This window comes from Marmota flaviventris, chromosome 6 (genome assembly GCF_047511675.1).
Source record: "Marmota flaviventris isolate mMarFla1 chromosome 6, mMarFla1.hap1, whole genome shotgun sequence".
In the NCBI taxonomy this organism is placed as follows: Eukaryota; Metazoa; Chordata; class Mammalia; order Rodentia; family Sciuridae; genus Marmota; species Marmota flaviventris.
Genome location: NC_092503.1, coordinates 139,627,118 through 139,651,740, shown reverse-complemented (window position 1 = coordinate 139,651,740; position 24,623 = coordinate 139,627,118). Strand labels below are relative to the sequence as shown.

At 44.5% G+C, this 24,623-nt stretch overlaps 1 protein-coding gene across 1 annotated transcript in view; it reads left to right on the top strand.

The window, feature by feature from the left end:
* The window catches only part of Lyrm4 (LYR motif containing 4), a 153,219-nt gene extending 130,221 nt beyond the window's left edge, over positions 1-22,998 (top strand). Inside the window, exon 3 of the mRNA XM_027948159.2 lies at positions 22,056-22,998. Within this exon, the coding sequence (XP_027803960.1) occupies positions 22,056-22,124 (69 nt within the window). The 3' untranslated portion in view covers positions 22,125-22,998. The remainder of the gene's footprint in view (positions 1-22,055) is intronic.
* Positions 22,999-24,623: the final 1,625 nt, after the last annotated feature.

Sequence of the window (24,623 nt, the reverse complement as noted above, 5' to 3'; positions counted from 1 at the left end):
GAAATCAGTTCTTCCAGCTTTTGCTGGTTTCATCTTTGTTTTGTCACTTCTGCTACATAAAACTTGAGTTGGATCTTAACCAACCTGGTTCCTAACCTTGGTGAGATGATACACTCACCTGGGGAGCTTTTAAAATTCTGATGTATGGAAAAACAGCATGTTGCTTCTTAAATAAGTGAAACATAGGATCAATATATGACCCAGCAGTCCCACTGCAGAAGAACTGAAAACAGGTGTTCACACCAAAAAAAAAAAAAAAGTATGCAAATGTTCATAGCTGCTCTATTTACAATGACCCAAGCTCGAAACAACCCAGGTGCCCTTCAGCTGAAGAAAGAATAAATAAAATGTGGTGTATCCATATCATAGAATATTCTAGTCAGTCTTAAAAGTAGTGAAGTACAGATGCAGGCTACAACCTGGATGAATCTGGAAATGTTATGCCACGCGAAAGAGGTCTGAGACAAAGGCCACATATAGGATGATTCCTTTTATATTAAATGCCCAAGATAGGAAACTCCATAGAGACAGAAGGTAGATTTGTGGTTATTATGTGTAGTTCACTGTAATTATTTAAAAGTTATTTCCCAGGTCTGATAAATTGTGATCTCTTAAGTGTGACCCAAGCATCTACAAGGTTGGAATCCCTAGTAGAGGATGAATTAATCAAGACCACTTAAATGATTCCTTCACAGGAGGTCCTAGGAGAGGAAAGGGTCCTCCTGTTTCTGAACTACCAGCTGTTTGTAACATTGTGTAACTACCAGCGTCTGTGCATAGCATCACCATTGAAATGACAGCACCAGACAAGTGGCCCTCAGGCTTCCCAGCACATACCCATGGACACACATCCCACCAAATGCAGGCATCAGCTCTGTCCTAACCTGGCCACATCACATTAAAACCGAGAAGCAGAAGGTAAAGGAACCACTTCTGACTCCTCAGGGACTTTGTCTAGTCCTCTTTCTAATCCAGAATGGTTGGTGCTGCCAGCACTCCTGCAGAATCTCAGCAGAGCAGGCTCCACTGCCCTGGGAAGAGAGTGCTATTTCCTTAGCAGTACTCTCTTCCCATGAGCACGGGTCAGGCCGCAGCTGCTGCCAGCTTTGCAGCTTTGGCAGAGTTGCAAATAGGTTAAATGTGGATGGGAGTTCTCCCACCAACTTTCTTTTTATGGCCAAATTCAAATAAACTCAATCTGGGTAAGTGGCTTGCCGCTTCCAATGGAGCTTCACAAAGAAGAACTCTCCTCATGTGATTCAGAAGATGGGTGGCTTGTAATTTCATTTGCTCAGCATTACTTGGTTAATATCCCAGACTCCCAAATCTGAAAGCAGCGGAAACTGAGATGTGCTCCTTCCAGTTAAACTTGGAAATCAAATTGCTTTCTTTCACTCCCAACCTTTGTAGCCCAACCTAAGGAACCAGAGGACTCTTCTCTTTGAGTAACATGTGCTCTCCATTTAGGCTGTTTTCTGAAAGAGTGTCTGGAAGTATGTTGTAGTGAAAACAAGTCAAGTCATAGATTTGGACGTCACAAGGCCTGGAAAAGAATAATCTCAGCTCCATAATTAATTTGAAAACCTAATTAAAAATTAACCTAGGAAGTGGAAAGATCAGTTATCACAGAAGAGATCGAACTATCTCCTGTTACCTTGGTTTTTGTTTTTTCCAGGACTGAGGACCAAACTCAGGGCCTTTAGCGTGCTAGGCAAACGCTTTGCCACTGAGCTAAATCCTCAACCCCTGAACTGTCTCCTGGTTCAAACTTTTTACTGCTTTCATTTGGCCAAGTGTTTGATTAATTTCCAGAAATGGCTATTCGTTTTAAATATTTTATAGACCAGTCTTTTAAAAATATATTCATAAGATGTGTATTTGAGTTTAGTTTATTCGCTTATATTCAAATCCTCTGTTATTCCCTTGTTTCATGTACTAGCTTTGTCAGTTCTTGAAAGATTAATATCAGAGTTCTTCACTAGAATTCCACCTTCATCAGTTTCTTCTTTTATTTCCAGTACTTTAGGCATTTAGGTACAGTTGTGTTACTTAATGACAAGGATACATTCTGCGACCTGCATCATTAGGTGATTTTTGTCATGGTGTGAACATCAGAGGGCACTTACACAAACCCCGATGGCACAGCCTGATACTCACCTTGGCTGTACAGGGCACCCTCAGACTTGTGATCTCTCATTGACCAAAACGTTACACAATCATGGCTGTCCTAAGCTAAGGACTTAAGTAGTGTAAATCTAGATACATATGTGAATGTCACACCTTTTTTGTAAATGTTACTCATTATTCATGTTGGTGCTTTTCAAATCTGCCTTATCCAATGTAAATATAAGCTAGGATTCCTCCTCCACCCCTCACCCCAGTATACCTGGTGTATTCTAACTCATCCCCCGATGTTCAGCCTTTATCACTTTTGTTGAAGTGTTTTGTGTTATTTTGTTACCTGGCCTAGTTAGTTCATTCACATTTCATAAAATGGCTGATGGAGTTGATTTTACTCCTTCCATCTTATTCTGTTTATTTTAGTTTGTTTTCTCGTTCCCTTTTTTACCTTCACTGGCTTTAACAAGTAACTCTTCCCCACACACAAACCCCACTCCCTCTCATACTAGACTGGAAATTCTATTCTACTTTTCGTGCCCTTAATGATTGTCTTCTGTAGCCTGGTGCTCATAATTAAAAGCATGCATTTTTTATTTTTATTTGTAAAAGGATATCTATTTTTCCTATCAAGACTTCCTGTTATATATATTTCATGAGTAAGTTTATCATTTCTTATTTCTGAATCTAAATGCTCTTATTGCATCACCTGCCTCTCAGCAGTTTTGGTTTATAAACAGCTGGTTGGTTGTTTCTTCTCCTGGGCTCCTACATTTCCTTAGATATATTGATATTTTTCTTTGTCATTGCGCTATACTCAGATCTCGTTGTTTGAGGACCCTCTGTAGCTGCAGTTCTGAGACTGATCAAAGTGAAGCACTAAGCACTCCCTTCTCCCTCCCAAGGACCAGTGATAGAGCAGTGGCAGCAGTGATAGTCTCCCTGTTCTCAGGTCCCCTTGAACAATCCCAGCCTTGGGAGCAGGAAGTGGTGGCCTTGTTCTCCGGTCCCTTCTCCGTTGGTAGAGCTCACTTGGAGAAGCCAGTGTTGGCTGGATCTCCAGGCTCCATAGATCCCTTCCAGCCACACTCGTCCCAGAATCCCCTTGCTGAGCCTCAAGGAAGACGGCTCTGTGAACCTTCCCTGCAGCACCCTCTCCAAGCCCAAGACCTTGCCCACACCAGCTGCTCCACTTACCTCAGAGAAGCAGAGATGAGATTTGGAAATGTGAAGGGAAGCACATTCCCAGAATCCTCCATTTCAGTAGTTCTTAATAGATTTTAAATTAGTTTTTGTAGTCTGAGCTAGGAACCTAATCCACATTTATATCATAATCTGTAAGAAAAGCATATTCCAAACACTTAACCAACTTAGAACTAAAGGCCTTTTCATAGGACAGCTGCCCTCCCACCCCATCTCTTCCCCATTTTCTCCATGGTGCTTGATCTCTTTGACCTGGCTTGTGGGGGGCGTCACCGGCATGCATAAGATTTGACTACAGAGGAGAAGGCCATGTGTTGACAGAAGCACAGAATGGAGAGAGGTGCTTGGAACGTGGAGGAAGGGGCCACAAACCAGGGATACACATCTCCACTAGAACCTCGAAAAGACAAGGAAACAGATTCTCCCCTAGAGCCTCCCAAAGGAGCCGTCCTGCCCATCAATACCTGGACTTTTCTCCAGTGAAACAGATCTTTGACGACTGGCCTCCAGGACTATGAGGAATAAATTTCCATTATTTTAAGCCACCCATGTTGAGGAAATTTTTTAGAGCAACAACAGGAAATAATTCAAAGGATAATCCTCTGATGCAGCTGGGTTGTCTCAGGGAAGCCTGTGACTCAGATGCTATTATCACCTGTGTCCCCAGGCCCCAACAAGGAATGTGATAGACAGTCTGAGACCACACCACATATGTAAGCAGTGACCCTTGATGACCTGGCAGCGTGCCCCAGGAGTGGGCAGGGTTGTGGCTGTTTGCTGCCCTGGTCTCTCAGAGATGGCGCTCACATGGAAGGCATCTCTGTAAGTGATGGAGGCAAGTCCTTTTTTGGGATTGAGGGGGTTTTGAGCAAGCACATATGTGAGCAGCCCCTCAGAGGTTCTGGGCAAGCAAAGCCAAACCTTCCTTGAAGGGCATGGGCCCCAGCGTGCTCTGCACAAGAGCATCCCCAGGCCCCTTGACTGGGAGGATGTCCTCCTACCGTGATGCTGGCGGCTTCACCTTACCACGCAGGTGAGATGGGTCCCCCCTCAAAGTGTGTAAGGAAAGGAGTGTTGACAAACGTGACCATTTCCCACATAGTACTTCATACCTAAGGTTGTCTGAGACCATGAAAAGGGTGAACAAAGAAGGAAACCCGGAGAGGGCAGTAAGAGGGCTCAGAAGACAAGTTTTCAGATGGCTGCCAAGAAGGAAGAGGGGAGGGCGGCATGAGCTCCGCATCCACTTACCTGTGACTGTCACAGTGGCCCTTGAAATCGTCAGATAACACATTCTCTCCCTGACAAAAGTTAAAGGTGACTCCTCTTTCTCTGCTGACCAATAGCCAGGTGACCTTGTCACTTGACTTTCCTCATGGGAAGTGTGCTCAGCCACTGTCAAGCCTGACAGCTTCATTTAGCGACAGTGATTGCTGAACTAGAGAAGTGACTTGCATCTATGAGACCGTGGGGTGTCCTTATTTTGCAAGTCCATGATGCGCCCCCACTTTCAGTTATAGGCAGGGGAACCCACAGTGATTGAAGTCCTGCTTCCAGGGTATAAATGTAATCACTGCAGTTCTCTGTGCATTGACAGGTTCTATAAAATATTTCTTTGTAGGCAGCAAAAAACCTACATTTGGATTTCTACTTAACTTTTGTTATTCCAAGAGGAACCATTTTATTTTACGGAGGATCAACTACTTTTAAGATACCATTTTCCATTGCATCCCCAGATTCTTCTCACCAGGAGTTAATAGTGTTCCACCAAAAAATGTAAAGGCTGTTGTAAATATCAGTTTTCTAGTTTTAATATTGTACTGTATTTCTGCAGAATGTAACCACTGGAGGAAATTGGGTGAAGGGTACATAGGCCCTCCTATTACTTTTCGCAACCTCCTGTGAATGTATATTTATTTCAAAAGCAAAGGTTACAAAATAATGTGTATTTTGCTACATGCTTTAAAACCTAAAAGTAAATGAAATTTTAAAAAGTTTAACAAGATGGTATACATTAGCACTATTTATTAGAAATATAAAACAGGCTATAAAAACAAGTCAGTTGTGTGATCTTAAATGGTGTAATATCCATATTTTTAAAAGAAGCAGGCAAATTTAATTCTAATAATGTATTTTCTTTAACCCAGTATGTCAAAAATATTATTTCAATATGTGATCAGTACAAAAAATATTAGTAAGATATTTTATACTCTTCTACTAAGTCTTTGAAACCCCCTGTGTATTTTATACTAACAGAGCATTTCAGTTTGGATTAATCACATTGCAAGTGCTAAATCACCACATGTCCCAAAGAGCAGTACAAGCATAGGCCTGGGCACTATAATTGCAAAATCTTTTAACATCTTTATTGAGATTTCCATATCATAAAATGCACCCATTTGAGGTGTATTACTCAGTTCTTTTTAGTATATTCAGAGTTGTTCAACCTTGCCAGAATCAAAATCTTTTTTCTTTTCTTTTTTTTTTTTTTTTTTTTTTTTTTTTGTTTGTTTGTTTGTTTTTGTTTTTTGGTACCAGGATTGAACCCAAGGACACTTAAGTACTGAGCCACATCCCCAGCCCTTTTTATTATTTATTTTGAAACAGGGTCTCGCTAGGTTGCTTATAGCCTTGCTAAGTTGCTAAGGCTGACTTCAAACCTGTGATCCTCCTTCCTCAGCCTCCAGAGCCCCTGGGATTACAGGTATGCACCACCATGCCCAGCTCAACCTTAAAACATTCCCAGCACCTCAGAAGGAATCCCTGCACCTATCCATGGTCACTCCTCATGGTCTCCCACTTGCCCAACCACTAATCTACCTTCTGTGCCTATGGATTTGCCCTTTTATAGACCCTAATATTTTATCTAAACAAACTCACAGTATGTGGCCCCTCATGCTGAGCTTCTTTCATTTAGCATAATGTCATCAAAGTCCACCCTTGTGACATATATACAGATTTCATTTCTTTGTATGGCTGAATAACATTGCATTGTGTGGATATATCACCTCTACCGTGTACTACCATGAAGACCATGTAGAAATGTGGGGAAATGTAATACTCAAATTGTTCATTAGTATTACCAGAGAGCATATGGCCATAGTGGTCAGCAGAAATGGTTTCAGGTGATGAAAAATGAAGTTGACTTGAGGTGATTGGATTATTGCTGTTTTTTTGTTGTTGTTGTTGTTGTTTTTACCTAGCACAACTTTTTTAAAACTATACCACATTCCAAATTAACCAAATTTAGTATAAAGACTAAAGGATTTAAATGAAGTCAGAGATTTGCTTCAAATCAAAGAAATAAAATATTAACCCTTTGAAGTTGGAGAAATAAATTTACCTCTTAAACCCTTCCTTGATCTCTAACTATAAAATAGAGATGATGATGACGATGATGATACCTGTTGTACATACCTTACAAGTATCAGATGAGCCAGAAAGTGTATAAATATTACATAAACTACCAACTACTGGACAAGTGTTAGTTATTACTATGATTATTACAGTAAGAAGTATGTGAAGTTGTAGTCTTAATAAAATGACTAGACTATGATTTCATTGAAGCAAATAGCATTGAACAAAAGGTCTACTCACAGGCCCTTTTCAAGATCAGCAGTGGCAAAAGATTGTGTGGGACAGTAAATCAACTTGCTCTCGCTTTCCCCTTGGCAATTAAAATTGAGCATATTTAAAGAGATAGTCTATATACGCCAGAAAAAAAACCTGATATTTGCAAATTGGCTCTTCCACTGTGGCCTCAACGCAGGTGGGTAGAGGAAGATGGCTGGGGCGCAGGGCAGGTGGAAGGTAGACCCAGACCACCTGCTCTAGCTCTCTGGTACTCAGCAAGGCTGGCCTAGGCATCATGTCTGCAGCCTATCCTTCCCTGGGCAAGTGAAAGTAGGACCTGTCAGGAGAGTCACATGTCCCTCACTGCTGCAGAACACTGGCAGAGGGTTGACCATGGCTTGTGATTCTGAGGCCTAGATCTTTCCTTCATCAGGGAGCCAGACTGGCAGTTGTGTGTCATTTCATCCACCGAAGGCAGCACCCACCCTGTGGCAGGTCCCAGCAATCTGTGCTTCTGCTACATTGTGGAGCACAGTCGAGGGCACAGCAGCAGGCTAGGAGGGGACACGTGTTGACGCTTCAGTGTAGGAGTCTGTTCTTCCTGAGATACTGATTCTTCTCCCCAGATGCTTCATTGGAAGGCAGGATCAGTGGGAGCTTCTGGGAAGCACTAGGCCAGCTCCCGGGACCCAGCGTGAGCTCTGCATGAGAGAAGGCTTCCCTGTACTCTCCTCGCCCGAGAGCTGAGGTCTGCCCAGAGCTCCACAGAGGCTGACACCAGAAAAGAGAAGCCCCCCCCCCCTTTTTTGTCTCAGACGTCTCTACTTGTCATTTGGGGCTCCTACTCCTCCCTCATGTAGAATAACCTCCCAGAGCATGTTTTGGCTGTTTTGCATGTTCCAACATTATTTCTCCTACAAAGAAATAATAAGAAAATGAATTAGTGATCAGCACACTGTCACTGCAAACAATGGATGCCTTTTCAGAGATAACCCAAACTCCTTGGCCCAATGGGTGATGTGAAAAACTCCTACGGGCCCAATGGGTGATGTGAAAAATAGTGAGTCACCTGTAGGACAGAGACATGACCCAAAGCTTGCCAAGTTGGAACAGGACCTGTCAGGGGAGTCACATGTCCCTCACTGCAGCAGAACCTGGCAGAGGGTCGGTGAGCTAGATGAGAACTAGCTAGATGAGAATTCTTTGGGACAGGGGCATCTGGAAGGAGGCAGAGGGTGGTAAGGGAAGGGATTCTGGGGAGTAGCTGTTTAGGAACGGTATGGAAGTAGTTGAGTGTTTTAACAAATCCTGGTATACATAGCCTTGTCCTGGTCAGGGTCCTCTTCCCCCAAACATCTCTGAGAATCCCTAAGAGTACTTACACATGGACCTGATCATCTTCTGGTTCCTGTGTGTTGGGGTCCTATGGAAGCATTTGGGGAGGTTGTGCAAGAGGTAACATTAACAAAGGGCCATCCATCGAAGGCCCACTGCATGCTGCCCCTGATGGCATCCAGTGTCCCAACTCTGCACTTTGCACAACCAGCTCTATGGGATTCCAGGAGCAGAAGTGTTGTCTTCCATGACTGGGCTGGGAGGGGACATGTGTGCTGGACTGGAGGCCAGACAAGCCTGCTTCTTAGTGCTTCAAGATGGCATTTTTCTCTCAATGACCATTTTAGTGCAGTCTTCAGCCTGGCTGCTGGAGGAGAAGTCAGAAGGGAGCCTGGTTAATCAGATGTGTTGGTATATGTGTGACCCCAGTATCGTTTAAGGTGTGATATCTTTCCCACAAGTCTCCTAAGCACTGAAAAAGTGAGAGGGTGTTGCTGAGCACCTGTTTTAAAGTCCCTGTGGGACTGTGAGCTAAAGAATACAGTGCGGTTGTTGGAAAGAAAAGAAGGGGACCTGTGTGTCCAACACGGAAGGCTGCTCAGGGTGCTGGGCATGAGAAAGGGCAAGTTGTGGAAGACTAAGTGGACGGTCGTTTCTTGTTTGTTTTCTTGGTTTTCACCATTTCTTGCCTGTGCCTACTGACGTCAGCCCATGAGGGTTGAGGCAGGTCAGCCACCAGCAGCCATGGCATCTTGTCAGGAACAGTCATGTGGGATTGTCCAAGAGAAACTTCTGGAGAATGCTGGGTCTTCAAGAGGAATTGAAGCCAGGGAGGGGGTATCATTGACTTTCATGAGGACTTTTTCATTCCTGGCAACTTAACTACAGAGGGCACCAAACTTACCCTGGGCAGTTTTTAAAAGAAGTCAGTAAATCAGCACTTTTCACAAACCTAAATTTAAAAATATGTAAGTGTGATTTCTGGATCTTCCTCTGGAAGCTTTTTTTCAGCACTGAATGTCACTTCTTTGGAGCAATAAACTTAACTAGGGTTCTGCTGTGTTTGGAGCTCCAGATATTGTGAGTCTTTTACGGTGACGATGCCTTGAGTAATCCTGTCCCCGCATCTGGAAGACCCCAAAGTCAAGAGTCTGTAGAATCACACAGAGCACTGTGGGTGGTGAGGCTGTGTACTCTGTAACCAAGCAGATGCAGAACCAGCTGGATCACAGACCACCCCCAGGTCTCCAGAAATGAACTGTCCAGCGTGGTGGAGAAGCTAGCTCCGCGTCTTTTTGTGAAAGGGTTTTACTGAGCTTGCTTTTGGTTATATTTGTCCAAAGCAGCTGTTAAAAATCACAGCTGGTTGATCTTGAAAAAAGGTGTCCCTTGAAGGAGTAAAATAGAGAGCCCAGTTGTTCCAGATTGTTTGTCAAAGATGTTTCCCAGAGCAGAGAACAAACATAATACCAGGAACTGGCTCACTTGGGCACAAATCCCAGCCCAAGCATTTGCATCACCTTGTCACTAATTATAGCGGGGTCAGAACTCTGTTGCTGCTGTGCCGTTGGTGGCCTGGAGCACGGAGTCCAGGGGCTGATGTGCTGCTGAGCTTGGGTGCCTGCCTGAGTGCAGGAGCGTGACCTCTGCGGGGATGTTAGCTCTGGCGCTTGGCCTGGTCTGTTGAGATCATGCTGGGGCAGCGCTCAGCTTTACTGTAACATGATGCTCAGGTCCTGAGTTCTGCCCAGTGCCCCTGAGGCCAGGTGACTGGCCACAGTGCTGCCAATAGGCGACATGGGTCACCTGCTGTTTGGATGCTTTCATCTCACAGAGTCTTAGTTACATGTGTTTCCGCATGGTTCCAGGGGACTCGCAGCTGACATTGTCTGTATCCATTGTCCCCATGAGGCCAGCTGTGCCCTACCCCAGCAGAGGTGGGGGAGTATGCTGGGAGACCAAGTGCCTGCCCTTGTTTTATCACAGTCTCCCACCCTGAGCAGGGTTCTAGACCTGATGAAAACATCCACAAGCACCAGTTCTCTGAAGAGCATGTGTATGTTCAGAAGACAGGGGGATGTTATTTCCTTCTCCTCTGCTAACAGTGAGCTAGGCGATAGCATCTTCTAGCAGCACCATGAGGAACGAAGGCAGTGCCCTTCTCCAGCTCCTTTAGTCATCCAAGGCCCCTCCTAAGTGGCCTGATCCCCTTAGATTAGCATGTCTTATCATTTCATCATCCAGGGATGTCAATCAGAAGAAGAGAGTAATGATTTGCCTGGGCCTCCTGCCCAGGGGATTACCCCCATGCCCTCCCTAAACAAAAAACTTCACAGTGGGGCCTTGGCCAGACATGTCCTGAAAAGCTGACCCTGTGGTTCTGGTGCATAGACCTTGTTGGGCATCTCTGCCTTTGCATATGTGTGCATTCAAAATGGACTCATTGCGAGGGAAGGATTAGTAGACTTATTGGGATGGGAACCCCCACCAACTGCCCTTGGTCATGGTTAGATTAGGCTCAATTTTTTATTTTTTTCCTTGAATTCTTTTCCTCCCTCCCCAGCAGGTTTTTTGTCTAATGAATCTCGGGGCCCAGGCACCTTAGAGGCCACAGGCACCTCTGAGATTTATTAAAAATGGCTTAATTTTATTTACTGTAATAGCCTAGAATGCAAAAGAGACCATCACCACATGCATGGGGGGCTTATTTTTTTAACTGAAGTTCAGTTATGCAGAAAAACAACATGGCCCAGAAAGCTGCCACCAGTGGGTAAGAAGGCAACTGAGGGATTCCTCAGCCAACCCGGAACATTTGCGTGAAAGCTGTCTACTAACAGTCGTGGTGGGAGAGTTGGCATAATCAGGACAGGTGTATGGTCATGCTAACGGGGGTATGTACTCTTGCATCTGGTTTTTCTCTTGTCCCTAACAAATAAGGATGAAACATTAACTATGACATTGAGATGTGGGGGGTGGGGGGGGCGGGAATGAATTTGTTCATCACTCTGTTAGTAATAACACAGAAAATAAGAAGTGGATTCTCTACCACCTCTCTCCACATAAAGAATATGCAGTGTCTTAGGTGCAGTGGCACCCACTGGTAATCCCAGCAGCTCTAGAGACTGAGGCAAGAGGATAACAAATTTGAGGCCAACCGGGGCAACTTGGACCCTCTCTAAGAGATAATAATGTGTTTCATCCGTGCTTGTAGGGACAGGATAGAAACCAGATGCAAGAGTGCATCCCCTCATTAGCATGACCATTTACTCTGTTTACACCAGCTGTCCCAGAGTGATTATTAATAGAGATCTCTTTCACTCTCAAGTGTTCCAGTTTGACTGAGGAAATTCTGTTTTTTGTTGTTTTTTTTTTAAGGGAGCTGGGGGTGTAGCCAGTGGCTGAACACTTGCCTAGTGTATGAGGGCCTACATTTGATTCCTAGTACTAAAAGAAGAGAATATCCAAAATGTCAAATATATCTCAAATTCGAGACAAATGGAGATGGAATATGTTTGGGGGGAGGGGACACAAGAGATACACACATGCTCCCTGGGTTCTTTGAAATGGACTTTAATTGGTGGTTGAAGGATGGTTCATGGATCCACTTTGATCACGCATTCTTTTCTTGCATACAGTGACAGAATTAAAACTCATAACATTATAGGTCAACGTTTTGAAAAACAAGGCTATTGGATTCTAGGAGGAAAAAAGCTCATGTGACCTGAGAGCTGTTTTTAAAGGACCAAGATGTGATCTATGTTCATCTTTGTGTTTCAGAACACCTCCTTGTTGCTAGACAGAAAAGGCTGAGAAAATTGTGTATAATTCCATTTATCCCTCTTTCAGTTTGCTGCTTTAGAAAATTAGTGGAAAGTATAAAGTGTGATTAAAAATGATAATGTGAAAACAAGCTAAACAAGTTTTGTAGCTGGTGACTTGACAACACTGTGATGGTGACTCCACAGTGGGACCCCACCAGAGGGAATTGCTGCATGAATTGCAGACAGCTTGAGAAGCTGATATTATTATCAGCCAGAGAGGGACACAGATGTCGTGCTCACCTTCCACGGTGCAGGCAAATGGGAGCAGGTGACTCAGCATGTGCCATCTGACAGGAGGCCACAAACTAGAATTCCACTGTAAAAGATTCATATTTTTTTAAAGTCATATTGGTGACTCAGAGGTTTTGTTTTGCATTGTTTTTTCTTTGTCTTTTTCTTTCTTCTTCTTCTTTTTTTTATCAAGTGTAGCTGTCCTGGGGAAGTGAGATAATTAAAGAATGCTTCTGAAACTTCATATATCAGAAGGCACTCAGGAGCACAGGACAAATGCAGTGCATCTTCTTGGAGAATCAGGGTTACGTACTGACTTGGGAAACATTTTTCTATTAAATAAGCACATAGAGAGAGAGCAGAACACACTGTGTGAGAATCAATAGGAGACTTCAAAGAAATGTTCTGGATATCAGTCTCTTTAAGCTTAATTCCCAGAAGTATGATTTCGTGTATTAACTACTTCTGCACAGCAAGGTGCAGTTTGAAATCCTTTCCTCATCTTGATTTCTCTTGCCTTGGACCAAGGCCATAGTGTTTTAATTGTACCTCAAAAATGCTTTAAGAGTTTCCTTTTCAAATTTTTCTTTCTTATTCTTGATTTTTTATTCATTCAAATAAGCTTTAAAGTCATTTGTCAAATATTTCAAAAAATCCTGTTGGGATTTTTTTTTTTTAAATCATTGTGTTAGAGATACTTTAAAGGCTGGGGAGATAGCTCAGTGGTAGAGTACTTGTCCAGCATGCACATGACCAGGTTCCATCCCCAACACTGGGGGTGGGGGGAGTTATTATTTTGCAAAACATTGACCTTTATTTCATGTAATTCAGTCTTTTCCTGAACATGGTCTGTCTCTCATCTCATTAAACTTTTCAATTTCAAAGTACTCTAGTTTCTTCCTGAAGATCACAAATATTTCTGATTAAGATTCTCTCCAGGTATATTTTTTTGTTGCTGTGAGATTTGCTGCTGTCTTTTCATTATATGTCCAGAATGATTCACTAAGATGCTGGCTCTTGATGGGTGACATAGAAAAGTATGCCCATCAGAACAAGTATGTGCTTTGAAAAAATGAAAATTAAAACAGAGTAAGGCAGTTACCATTTGCCTGTATAACACTATAAATTAATGATAATAATTTAATGTGTATCTGCTTTACAAAGTTATTGAGGGGCTAAAAGAAATATTTAAATTAGTTAAGCACTTAGAAATGTGCCTGGTAAACAGTAAATGCACATTAAATGTCACTTGCATCATCATTTGTACTCATGATGCCAGAAGCAACACTTGGCACTGTCCCCAAGTGGCCAGGAAGCATCCCCGCCTGCTTGATTTCACCAGCCTCCAAGAGGGAAGAGAGCAGTGACAGTTCACCCTGTGCCTCTGCCAGCAAAGCCGGAAGCCCTCTCTTGTAACTTTCCAGTGTCGGTGCACCTCCACCTCACTATGGGCTGCTCGGACCAGCTGGGAGCATCATGCCCCTCCTGACTGGAAGCAGTGCCCCCAGAGCAGAGATAAGGAAAGAATCCACTCAGCAGTCTTCCCTCAAGTACAACCCAGAAAGCTCATGTTCAAAACCAGGGGGCCAGGGGGTGGTCTCTGTTGTCGCTGACACTCTCTGTCCACAGTGGGGGTTTAATTGTGACAGACTCTTAGACTCTTAACAGCTACGGGGTAAGGAGCCTTTGAGATGCCTAAGGTCTGGTCTGGAACCCCATGATACACATCTTGACAAAAACAGGCCGTGCACAATGCTGTGTAAATACATAACATTTAATGAGCCTTTGCTGTATGCCTGGCACTGTTCTCATTTAATCCTCCCAGCAGCATTTAGACCTTTCACATATTTGGGCCCCTGTAGCTGGAGAAGTTGGTAAATTTTCTTCATGTCTAGTACCTCATTTGATTTTCGTAGCCACCCTGTGAAATGAGCAGAAAGCAGCAGAGGCCAGATTAGGATCCCAGCCCAGAGTGGGTCTATTCCCCTCATAGTCCTCCTCACCACACACTCCCCTGCTGATTAGCCCAGCTTCTGTGACTCTCAGGTCCTGGGATGTGTTAGAACAGGTAACTAACTCCATGTTGCTTCAGAAGAGTTGGCAATGAAGACCTGAAACATTAGGTTCAACTTTCTATTTTTTCTTGAATTCTTTTCCTTCCTCCCCAGCAGGTTTTTTGTCTAATGAGTCTCGGGGCTCATAATGTTTGGGGGCCATCAAGGCCTCCCATCTACTTACAGTTGAACAATCTGTGTACTTTTCTAATGGACTCTAATGCCAGCTCCTAAATTTTATAGAATAAAAGTGTGATCAGCTTTAATGACCAATTTATGCACAGTAACAGTCTGATGTGGCCATATAAGTCAATTTGGGGTTCTGGAGGGACTGTAAATTGAAGCTGTTAATTGCTCTTCCTCACTTCCATTGACCAGACCTCTCACCTGCAGCTCCGAAGCAGTGTGCTCTGTCATTAGCACAGCAGCATTGATCCCAGCTGGCCTCCTGATGTGTGCTGACACATTTTACAGGCCAAATAAATGCAACAGAACTGTTACACAATCATTTACAGCCTCAACTCTTGCAGCATTCATTGAGATAACTTCCTACTTTTTCCTCCCTGTGTGAACTGAATGTTTCCCTTACCTCTCTGTAACTGCTCTTGGTTAATCCCATAAAGCCCTGGATTATGGCCTTAAACTCTCTGCTCAGCCAATTTTAGATCATTTGGTTCTGTTTATCAGTCAGTGAGCATTCTTGCAGTAAATGATCCTATTGCTATTTTTATTGACTTACATTCTTCAGTTTCCTCCAGGCACTGATCACCAAAGCACTCTGCAATCACTTACAGGTCTAGGTTTTAAAATTAGTGGGCAGACAGCCTTATACCCATGGCATTTATGACACTGATATTTTTAGTTATTGAGCATAATCAGACATTACTTAACCATAAAGGTATATATGTCCCTGAAATGCATCATTAGCCCAATATTGTCATGGGAACATCCTAGGATATTTACACAAACTAAGACAGCTACAGTGTTGCTAGGTGATAAAATCTGTTGGACCCCCCATCTTACCTGCAGTCCATTGTTGACTAAGCATCATTATGTAGCACATGACCCTATTTATTGTGCACCTTCTGTGTGCAAAGCACCATCCTAAACTATGCTGTGAAGGCAGCTAAGGCCAGCGATGCGTCTCCTCACCTCCTCCTCTCCTCAGTCACTGATTTTTAATGCAGGGGAATGAGGCAGGCTCAGTTCGAGGCAGTACAGGGCCATGGGAGTGGTCCCTTGTGTGCAGAAAGTATTTCAGGGAGGAAAGAGCCCTTCTGCAGAGGGGACGAGGAAGCTTCAGTCACTGGCCCAGAGGGCGGGTGAGTTTTTTTGGTTTTGTTTTTTTGTTGTTGTTGTTTGTTTCATTTTATTTTATTATATTTTTTCTGCAAAGACCATAAAACTCCTGTTTCTGAGTGGATATTTCAAGAGCAGGTGCATAAATTAGTGGTAGAACACTTGCCTAGCATTGTAAGGCCCTAGGTTCTGTCCCCAATATCAAATAAATAAGAATGGATTTTTAAAAATCGAATTCATACTTTGGTCAGGGTGGACTTTAAATGTGGTTTGTTGTGATCTCAAGTTTCCTACAGCTTGACTCTTTGGGTTGTCCTGCAGTCCTTTGTTCTGCAGGATTTTCTTTGGAGGCTGATGGACCCTAGGTCACCCACACACACACAGCTGTGTCTTGCAGGAATGCATCTCCTACAGAGGCCCTGTCCTCTAGGAGGGTGGACGTTAAGAAGTAAATGTCAGGTTCGCTATCATAATGGGAGCACACAGAGGCCACACAGTGGGAGAATCCTGTGTTCCTGCTCCAGCCAATGCACTGAGGGTTGCTATTCGTACACCCAGGCCACCCACCATATTGTGTGGGGACAGACACATTTGTTTTGTCACAGGACACTTGTGCTGCTGAAGCCTTCAGATGGGCCACCAGAGGGAGCATCCATTGGACAAACAAGCGAACCTCTTTGAAAGCAATTTTGTAAGGTCCTTTAGGAACCCTAAAGATCTTCAAACCTATTTACCCAGTAATTCCACTTCTAGAAGCCTTTTCTATAAAATATATATTAAATGCACTAAAATATATGTGAGTGGTTATCCTAGCATTAAAATGGAAGCAATGTAAGTGTTCATCATGTGAGAATGATAAATAAATTATGCATCTTTACAACAAAATATACAATCATTGAAAATATCCTTTTCAGAGAAGTTAGTGGCATAAGGATTATAATATGAGGTTCAATAGAAAAAGCAAGTGATGATATAATTGCAAATTAAATATTTTTATGTTTGCATACACACACACACACACCTTTTAAACTTATATACGAATTAACAGTCTAGGCAGAAGAATACCAAAGTATTCATAGCCACATCCCATAAAGCAATTAAATGTTTAAGGAGAAAAAGAATAAGATCTTCATAAAGTTCTTATGTAGTTTTTTGAAAGCTTTTGAAATTTCAATGCTATCTGCTAATGGCACCTCCCAGGTGATAAGGACATTGTTTCCATTTATCACAGGAAAGAGCAAACCTCCTTCTTGGCACTGACCTTTATCTTCATTAGTTATATGCTCCAAAATTAAAATTCACAGTGCACATTCAAATCAATCAGGAGTCGGTTTTGTTGTGTGTAACAAAAAACCCAAATAATAGTGGCTTTAAAAGATATGGTTTATTTTTCTCTCATATTTAAGCAAGCTGGCAATTAGGTGTCCAGAGCTAGCATGGTGGGTTCATGGTCATCAAGAATCCAGGCACCTCCTTTCTGTCCCCCATTCTCATTGTGTGACTCCCATATCAAACACAGTGCTATATGGCTGCTGGTATCTCAGCCAACTGCTTCAGATTCCAAGGAGAAGTGGCGGGCAGTGTTTTGATATTTGTGTTTACCATATCTTCCATTCATGATGTAAGCTGACATCTCATTGTCCCCTCTTGATACAAGAAGAGCTAGACACTATAGAATTCTAAATTCACACATTGACCCCAATAAGGAAAGGGAGAGGTGGGTACAAGGGAGTCCACAATTATCTATTGTGGTTATCTCCAGTTTTAATCATATAGGGTTATAGGTCTTGCCATGACTGCCACTGTGTTACAGTGATGTGTACTTTTTTGGTGGGATACCAGGGATTGAATTCGGGGGCACTTGACCTCTGAGCCACATCCTCAGCCCTATTTTGTGTTTTATTTATAGACAGGGTCTCACTGAGTGCTTAGCACTTTGCTTTTGCTGAGGCTGGCTTTGAACTTGTGATCCTCCTGCCTCAGTCTCCAGAGCTACTGGGATTGCAGGCATGTGCCACTGCACCCAGCGTCTGGTGATGTGTACTTTATGTTATGAAGAAGTCAGCATTGTTTAGGGAACTGGCAGAGGAGTGCCGTTTTGGAAAAAGCACTGGTTAGAGATGGGAAGATATGGGGTCCAAGTCTTTGTTCCTCCAGGTTCTGACTTCACTGGGCCTCCATTCCTCACCAAAAATGAGGACACTAATACGTGGAGCATTTGCACCTGTGGGTCTTGCCCTTGCTGTGATTGATTCCCCCTTTTGCACTTCACATTTCTCTAGCTCCCCCTACACCGCTGCCCTTCCTCAGTTCAGGCTTCAGTCTTCTCTCACCTTCCTCCTTGCTGGGCTCTGAACTGGGTCCCTGGCTCTGGCCTCTGCTGCTCTTGTTCCTGGACACTGAGATAAAGTGGTCTTTGGAGTCAGTTGTTCCTCTCATGCCCCACCCCCTGCTCCCAGTACCGGGGATTGAACTCAGGGGCACTCAACCACTGAGCCACATTTTGTATTTTATTTAGAGACAGGGACTCACTGAGGTGCTTTAGTGCCTTGCTTTTGCTGAGGCTTGTTTTGAACTCATGATCCTCTCCCCTCAGCCTTCCGAGCCACTGGGATTATAGGCGTGCGGCACCGCGCCTGGCTCCTCTCACATTTTAATGGTTCTCATCTCCCTCATGGTGGGTTTGTGTGTTAGTCCACTTTTCATTGTTGTGATAAGAATACCCAACAAGAATTTAGAGAAGGAAACATTTATTTTGTCTTATTGATCCAGGAGTTTAGTCCATTGCTCTGGGCCCAAGGTGAGACAGAACATGATGGTAGAGGGCATGGTGGGGATTGCTGCTCCATTCATTCAACTGAAAAAGAGGGGAAGGGGCACACCCCCAGTGACCTGCCTCCTCCAGCCACACCCACCTAAGTTACCACCCCATCAGTCCATTCAAACTAGGATGGACTGATTAGATCCTAGCTCTCGTAATCACTTCACCTCTGACTGTTCCTGCATTAACATTTAGGGGGATATCTCATACCCAAACCGTATGGCTCCCAAAAGCTCATGTTCATCTCACAACACAAAATACATTTAGTCCATCTCCAAGAGTCCTGTAGTCTTAACAGTTCCAGATTTGCCCCAACGCCCAAGTCCAAAGTCTCATCTAAGATAGAAAGCAAACTCTTGGCTATAAGCCACAGTAAAAATCAAAAGCAAGTTACAGATATCCAATATAAAATGTTCCCATTCCAAAAGGGAGGAGAAGGGGCATGGAAAGAAGGGGTGAGCCCAAAACAGGACTGAAACCAGCTGGACGAACAGGTCCTGTTGCTCCAGGTACAGCAGCTAAGACACGTGGCGGCGGTGAGATGTTCTCTCCTCAGGCCTTGCCAGTTTCAGGGCACATTAGCCTGCACTCTCAGCCAGGAACTTTTCTCTACAGACAGTTCGCGTTCCTGGCATCTCTTAATTTCTGGGGTCGGTCTGCATCCCAACTTTGGCTTCATGCAGCGCCCTCTCAGGGGCAGCCCGAAAGGGTTCCACTCCTTCCACGCTTTGCCTCGTCTCCCAGGTCTTCCTCTTGATGGGAGCCTTCATAACCCTCTAACTCCAGGATTCTGTGTTCCTGAGAAACAAGCACCACCACCGCTCGCACAGTAGCTGGGGCCCTGGAATCCCAGCTACAGCAGCCTCGGAGCACTGGGCAGCGGAGCGTGCTGAAATGCCTTCCTGGGCTCTCATGTTCTATCATGAGAGTCACCTCCAGGTGTCCTGCAGAACATAGGAGTCTCAGCTGGGGGGGGGGGGGGCCTCATCTCTAAACCATAACAGTTTGGCATCCCTGATCTATGTCTAGCCCACCTCTCTTTTTAGTCTCTTTTCCTCCCCCCCCTCCACCCTCCACATCTACACTCAGAGCCCCTTGCTATCTTTGACAGTCTCGGAGCTCCACAGGCTTCCACACCAGCTGCCCTTGGAGGGGCCTTTCCCTCTCACTCCCTCTGGCTGACTCACACCTTCTCTGTTCCTCCAGCCCTGTATTCACCCCTCGTCTGTCACTCTCCACACCTGAGGGCAGGAACCCCATTTCTTGCCTGCCTCCCCTCCTGATCACTACACATCCTAAAGGCAGGAGTCATATTTCACACATCCCTCAGCACAGTGCCTGCCGCAGGGGGCACTCGCTGCTGGCCTGCTGAGTGACGGGCTGAGGCTACCCTCCAGGGCTTGCTGGTCTTTTGTTCAACAAACTCCTGTTTGTTGTGCTGAAGGAGAGCACCCTAGCACTGGAAGAAAAAGCCCTGCCTCTCTGTCCATCTTTGCTGCTTAGCCACTTGCTGTCCTTGGGCTCACATTCCTTCTCTTGCGCACACTTCAGTGGTCTGCTGAGCACCTTTGTCTGCCAGGACTGTGAGGGCCCAGCAGCATAGATGTGCATGGTTCATTGCCGCTGCCTTTGAGGGTCTTCCAAAGCACTGGGGGGCAGTAGAGAGGAAGACAGACATGAACTTGGGCACATCTCCTACTGGCCATATGTTGGGCCACATAGTCCAGTTAAATGTTCTCCATGTGTACAATGACTGTCCCTTGACCAGATTCCCACCAGCTGCTTGAGGACCTTATACCATAGAGTCCACCACATTGGCTCAGGAATCTCACATCTTTATCTTGGTGTTTTTTTTTTGTTGTTGTTGTTGTTTTGTTTTTGTTTTTTTTGGAGCATCCAAAGACTGTTTTAGCAGCAAGAGACTGTAAAGATCACCTGGGAATATTCAGGCCTCTGAATTTACAGATGAGGATGCTGCAGTGTTCATATGAGACAAGAAGGAACAGAGTGTCACCCAACAAGTAGCAAAGCCACACTATAGCCCAGTTGTCCCGACTGCCTTGCTGGGGGTCTTTCTGATGCTCCACCCTTTGTTCCAGTGTGACAGAGGTAGAAGATGTAGATCACTAGACATTCAGAGACCACATGGCTGTTATTAGATGCACCTGAGATGGACCCTGGAGACCACAGTGCCTTTAGTCAGAGAAGCTGAGAGCTGGAAGGGGCTCAGCTGGTTCAAACCTGTCTGGCATGTAAATTCCTTCTCGATCCTTGCTTGATGCTTCTCACAAGGACAGAATTACTGCTTCTTGAGGCAGCCCTTTCCTTTTTTTATTATTATTATTATTATTATTATTATTATTATTATTATTAACCCAGTGGGGGATTGAGCACAGGCTTTGTGCATGCTAGGGAGGCGCTCTACAACTGAGCTGCGTCCCCAGTCTTCTTTTTCCATTCTGTCTTGGAACAACTCTGTTAAAGGGTTCTTCCACATGCCATCTCATAGACTGTGTCTGCTGCTAGCCACTTCAAAACTTGGTGGTAAACTCAGCCAAGCACCTCCTGATAGTCCCCTTCTGTGGGGAATAGCACAAAGGATTCTTGATTCTGACCCCCGGCCACTCTGGGTGGCAGCTCTGGCCTTTGGGAGTTTTCTCTCACTTGTACTTTTTTTTATTCTAATTTGTTATATATGATAGCAGAATGATTACAATTCATATTACACATATAGAGAGCTCTCACCTGTATTTTTAAAAAGCAGTTGTATGTGCCCCGGATTGCCCAGAGAGAGGGTCCCCTACTCTGAATTCCAGACATATTTCTTAATGCTCCTTTCTTCGCCAGTTCTACTTATTCCTTAAAAAAAAAAAAAAAAAAAAAAGAAGAAGAAGAAGAAGAAGAAGCATCTCTCAGGAGCTACCTTTAAAGAAAAATTGTGACAAAGACCCTTTGTTCTGGGGGAAGGAAAGGCCATAGCCCTGGGTTATGGCTGGGCATCCATCTGAGACAGTGGGAGCACTTATCTAACAGAGACACTTAATTGAAAAGGACACTTAAAATAGAAGGCAAGAAAGACAGGCGGCAGGAGATGTGTGAACACAGACTGCCCTCAGCCCACTAGGGTCAGCAGCTAAGTGTTTGCATTTCCCAGAATGCAACACCTTTTCCACCCCAGCATAGAAAAGGCGCACCTCAGCTTTATGCTGAAAGCCTTTCTGGGTGGAAGAGGCAGTCTTGAAGGAAGTCCCATCAGGTGGGGAACCTGTGCGCACATGTGGATGGCTCAGCCTCCAGACAGCAACCAGGGAGCCTGGTGGACAGACCAAGGCTGGCTCTGGGGCCCTTTCAGGAAAATAAGAATGCCCGTGTGGGTCTCTGAGTTCTCACAGGGAGGGGGTGTGGGAAGTGGATGGTGCAAGGAGACACTTCTGGAGGTCGTTTTGTCCCACAGTACACTTTCCAGGAGGGAATACCCTGCCATTTAATGCAGAGGCTAATGTATTTGCACTTAAATGTTAAAAAAAATGGCTTTTTCTGATGGTTCACACCTGGGAGAGTCCTGTGGTTCTTGACCTGTGCTTTTTTCTTTGCCTTCAGGTTCAGATTGGCCAACTCTATTCAACTGACAAGCTTGTCATTGAGAATCAAGAGAAGCCAAGGACCTAGGGAGCTGGGAACCAGCCACCGATGGGGCCATGGACCACCTTCAGCATCCATTCTGTGTGCAGGCTGAAAATAGCCTCTCACTTTGCCTACCCTGTGGGAGCTGAAAACTGAGTCACGTTTCCATTCTGTTACAGCCTTGGTGAGAAAGGATGGCTGTGCCTTCTCAGTTCAAGTGTTAGAATGAAGGGCTAGAGGTCACTCAGAATAATGCTATGTATTATGGTGTCTCCTCTCCCTCCTATCCCATCTTGTAGTTCGTCACCATTTGTAGAGAACATATACAGACTTTGTTTTTCTTGGTCCTTGACAATAAACCAAAGTGTCTCCCTTTTTCTTTTGTGCCAAATAACCCCATTAAGAAATACACATTCACTTCCTGCTGAGGCAAGGCCTGAAGAAGTGGAGACCCCTGAGCAGGTCCCACCTTGAGCTGAAAACTCCCTCTGTATGGGGAGTAGAGAGCAGGTCAGGGTGGTGAGGAACAGGATACGCCCTATAATTTATACCTACACCCAGAGATGAGTACTTTACAGCCCAGCCAGAGTGTGGTGTGAGGATTGGCAGCGAACCCCTCCCCACCCCTTGTGCATCAGAATCTTACCTCTGACAGGCCCCAGTGTGGTGCCTGGACCCTGAGGAGAGTCTGGGAACCACTGCTAATAGCACTGGGCCCAGCTCCGGCTGCCCGTCAGAATCAAACAGACAGATCTCTCACCACTTCCCTTCCTGTAGATTCTAACTTGGTAAATGAGAGGTGAGACCGAGTTAATATATATTCTTGAAGATCTAATGTTTTCAGTGTTTAATCAGTTAGAGGAACCCCTGCTCCTTGAGTATGTTACAGATAATAAAGATTATCATTTGTACACTTTTATCATGGAAAATACATTCTTTCCACACATCTAGAAGAAGCATATTAAATAACTTCCTTGACTTCTGGGGAGCTTAGGCAGGGCCCAGACCCTGTTAGAGTGATTTCTCATTCTCCTTTGTGTACAGTGTTAAGTGGATTCAAGATTCATGTGTTACGGTTTGAACGGGTTCATATAGGTATTACAGTTCCTGCCATAGCTGTGATGGTGTCACCCTTTTATTAATTCTCAGTCATGAGTCAAGCATGAACAGTTCTGGGCCTACACCCTTGTCACCCTCATCACCTTGTAAGTTACACGTGTCCGTGGCATCCATACAGTGCAGATTATATTTATGATGATGCATTCAAAATAGATGAAGCATTTAGCCCTCCTATTTGGCAACACAACTTTTTCAGGATACAGTCTCGTGCACCCGTGAGACTAACAAAGCTCACTGTAGGTCCCAAATGTTACTCTGAACAATTCCCTCCTGGGAGCTGCAGCAGAGTGGACCTGCAACAGGATAGCTGTGGGTGATCGCAGACAACGAGGGAAATGTGATCTCCCCTTCAACTGAAAGTTGTGAGCCAGAGTCCCTAGCCATGGTAGACGTGGCCCTGGTGCCCTTCTTCCACTCTGCATCAATGTCATTCACCAACGACCTCATCCAGCAGTGTTGTTAGTGGATGGCACCTCTGACTTATACTTCCTTGAACAGCTGCTACTTGGAAACCTAAGTCCAGACTCCAACCTTCTCCTCTAAAAGTATCACATTGCAAGCAGGAGAACAATTCCTGAGGTAAGGAGACTTACCCTCCAGGTTTGGTTCCAAAGGCAGGCAGAGCAAACTTAACATTTTTCTGCAGTCCTTTAACAGCAGGTTGCTTTTGTGTGAATGAAACCACATGAATGGGTTTGAACCTTGCCCAAAGCCTTGATAATACTGAGCAAGTCTATAACTTAGGTAAAATTACTCATTTGGAATCTACAAAAAAGATAGGAAGGAGAATTCTATGGCAGAAAAAGCCCAAACAGGTCTTGATCCTTCACTACAGGTGTAAGTCTGCAGGCAGAGCCTCAAACTGGGTACTCCCCAAATTCAGAGGACCCAGCTTGAGTCTAGAGCATTGGATAAAGTGCCATGACCATGGAGACTGGGCCCCAGCTGCAGGGTTTGGAGCAGAGTAGGGGTTGCACCATCCATCGCCATTAGCCTCAGAACTCTACAGTTTGTATGACTGTTCTGAAGAAGGGGTTCAGGCTGGGGTCAAGATCAATTTCAGTGTCAGATATTAGCAACTGAGAAATACCACCAGAAGTTCACCTCTCCTGAGGTGAAAACCATTGGCCGAGCAGAACCGTTTCTAGAACTTCAAAGATGGCATTGGACTAGACAAGCCATGATGCTTTAGGACTTGGGAAGCCTCATATAGCCAAGCCCATGGCTATGTTGCTTTGATGCTCTTGTTCTCTAGATTGTGGAACTGAAAGGATAACGTGAATTGGCATAGACTGTTTTATGTACACTCTCTTGCCACCCAGTAGCAGTCACACAACCCCCTCCCTCCTCAGCCTCACCCAACATCTCAAGCCCTTTGATTTTATTTCCAAAGGTTGAGAATATTTCTCTTGATTGTTTTTGTTT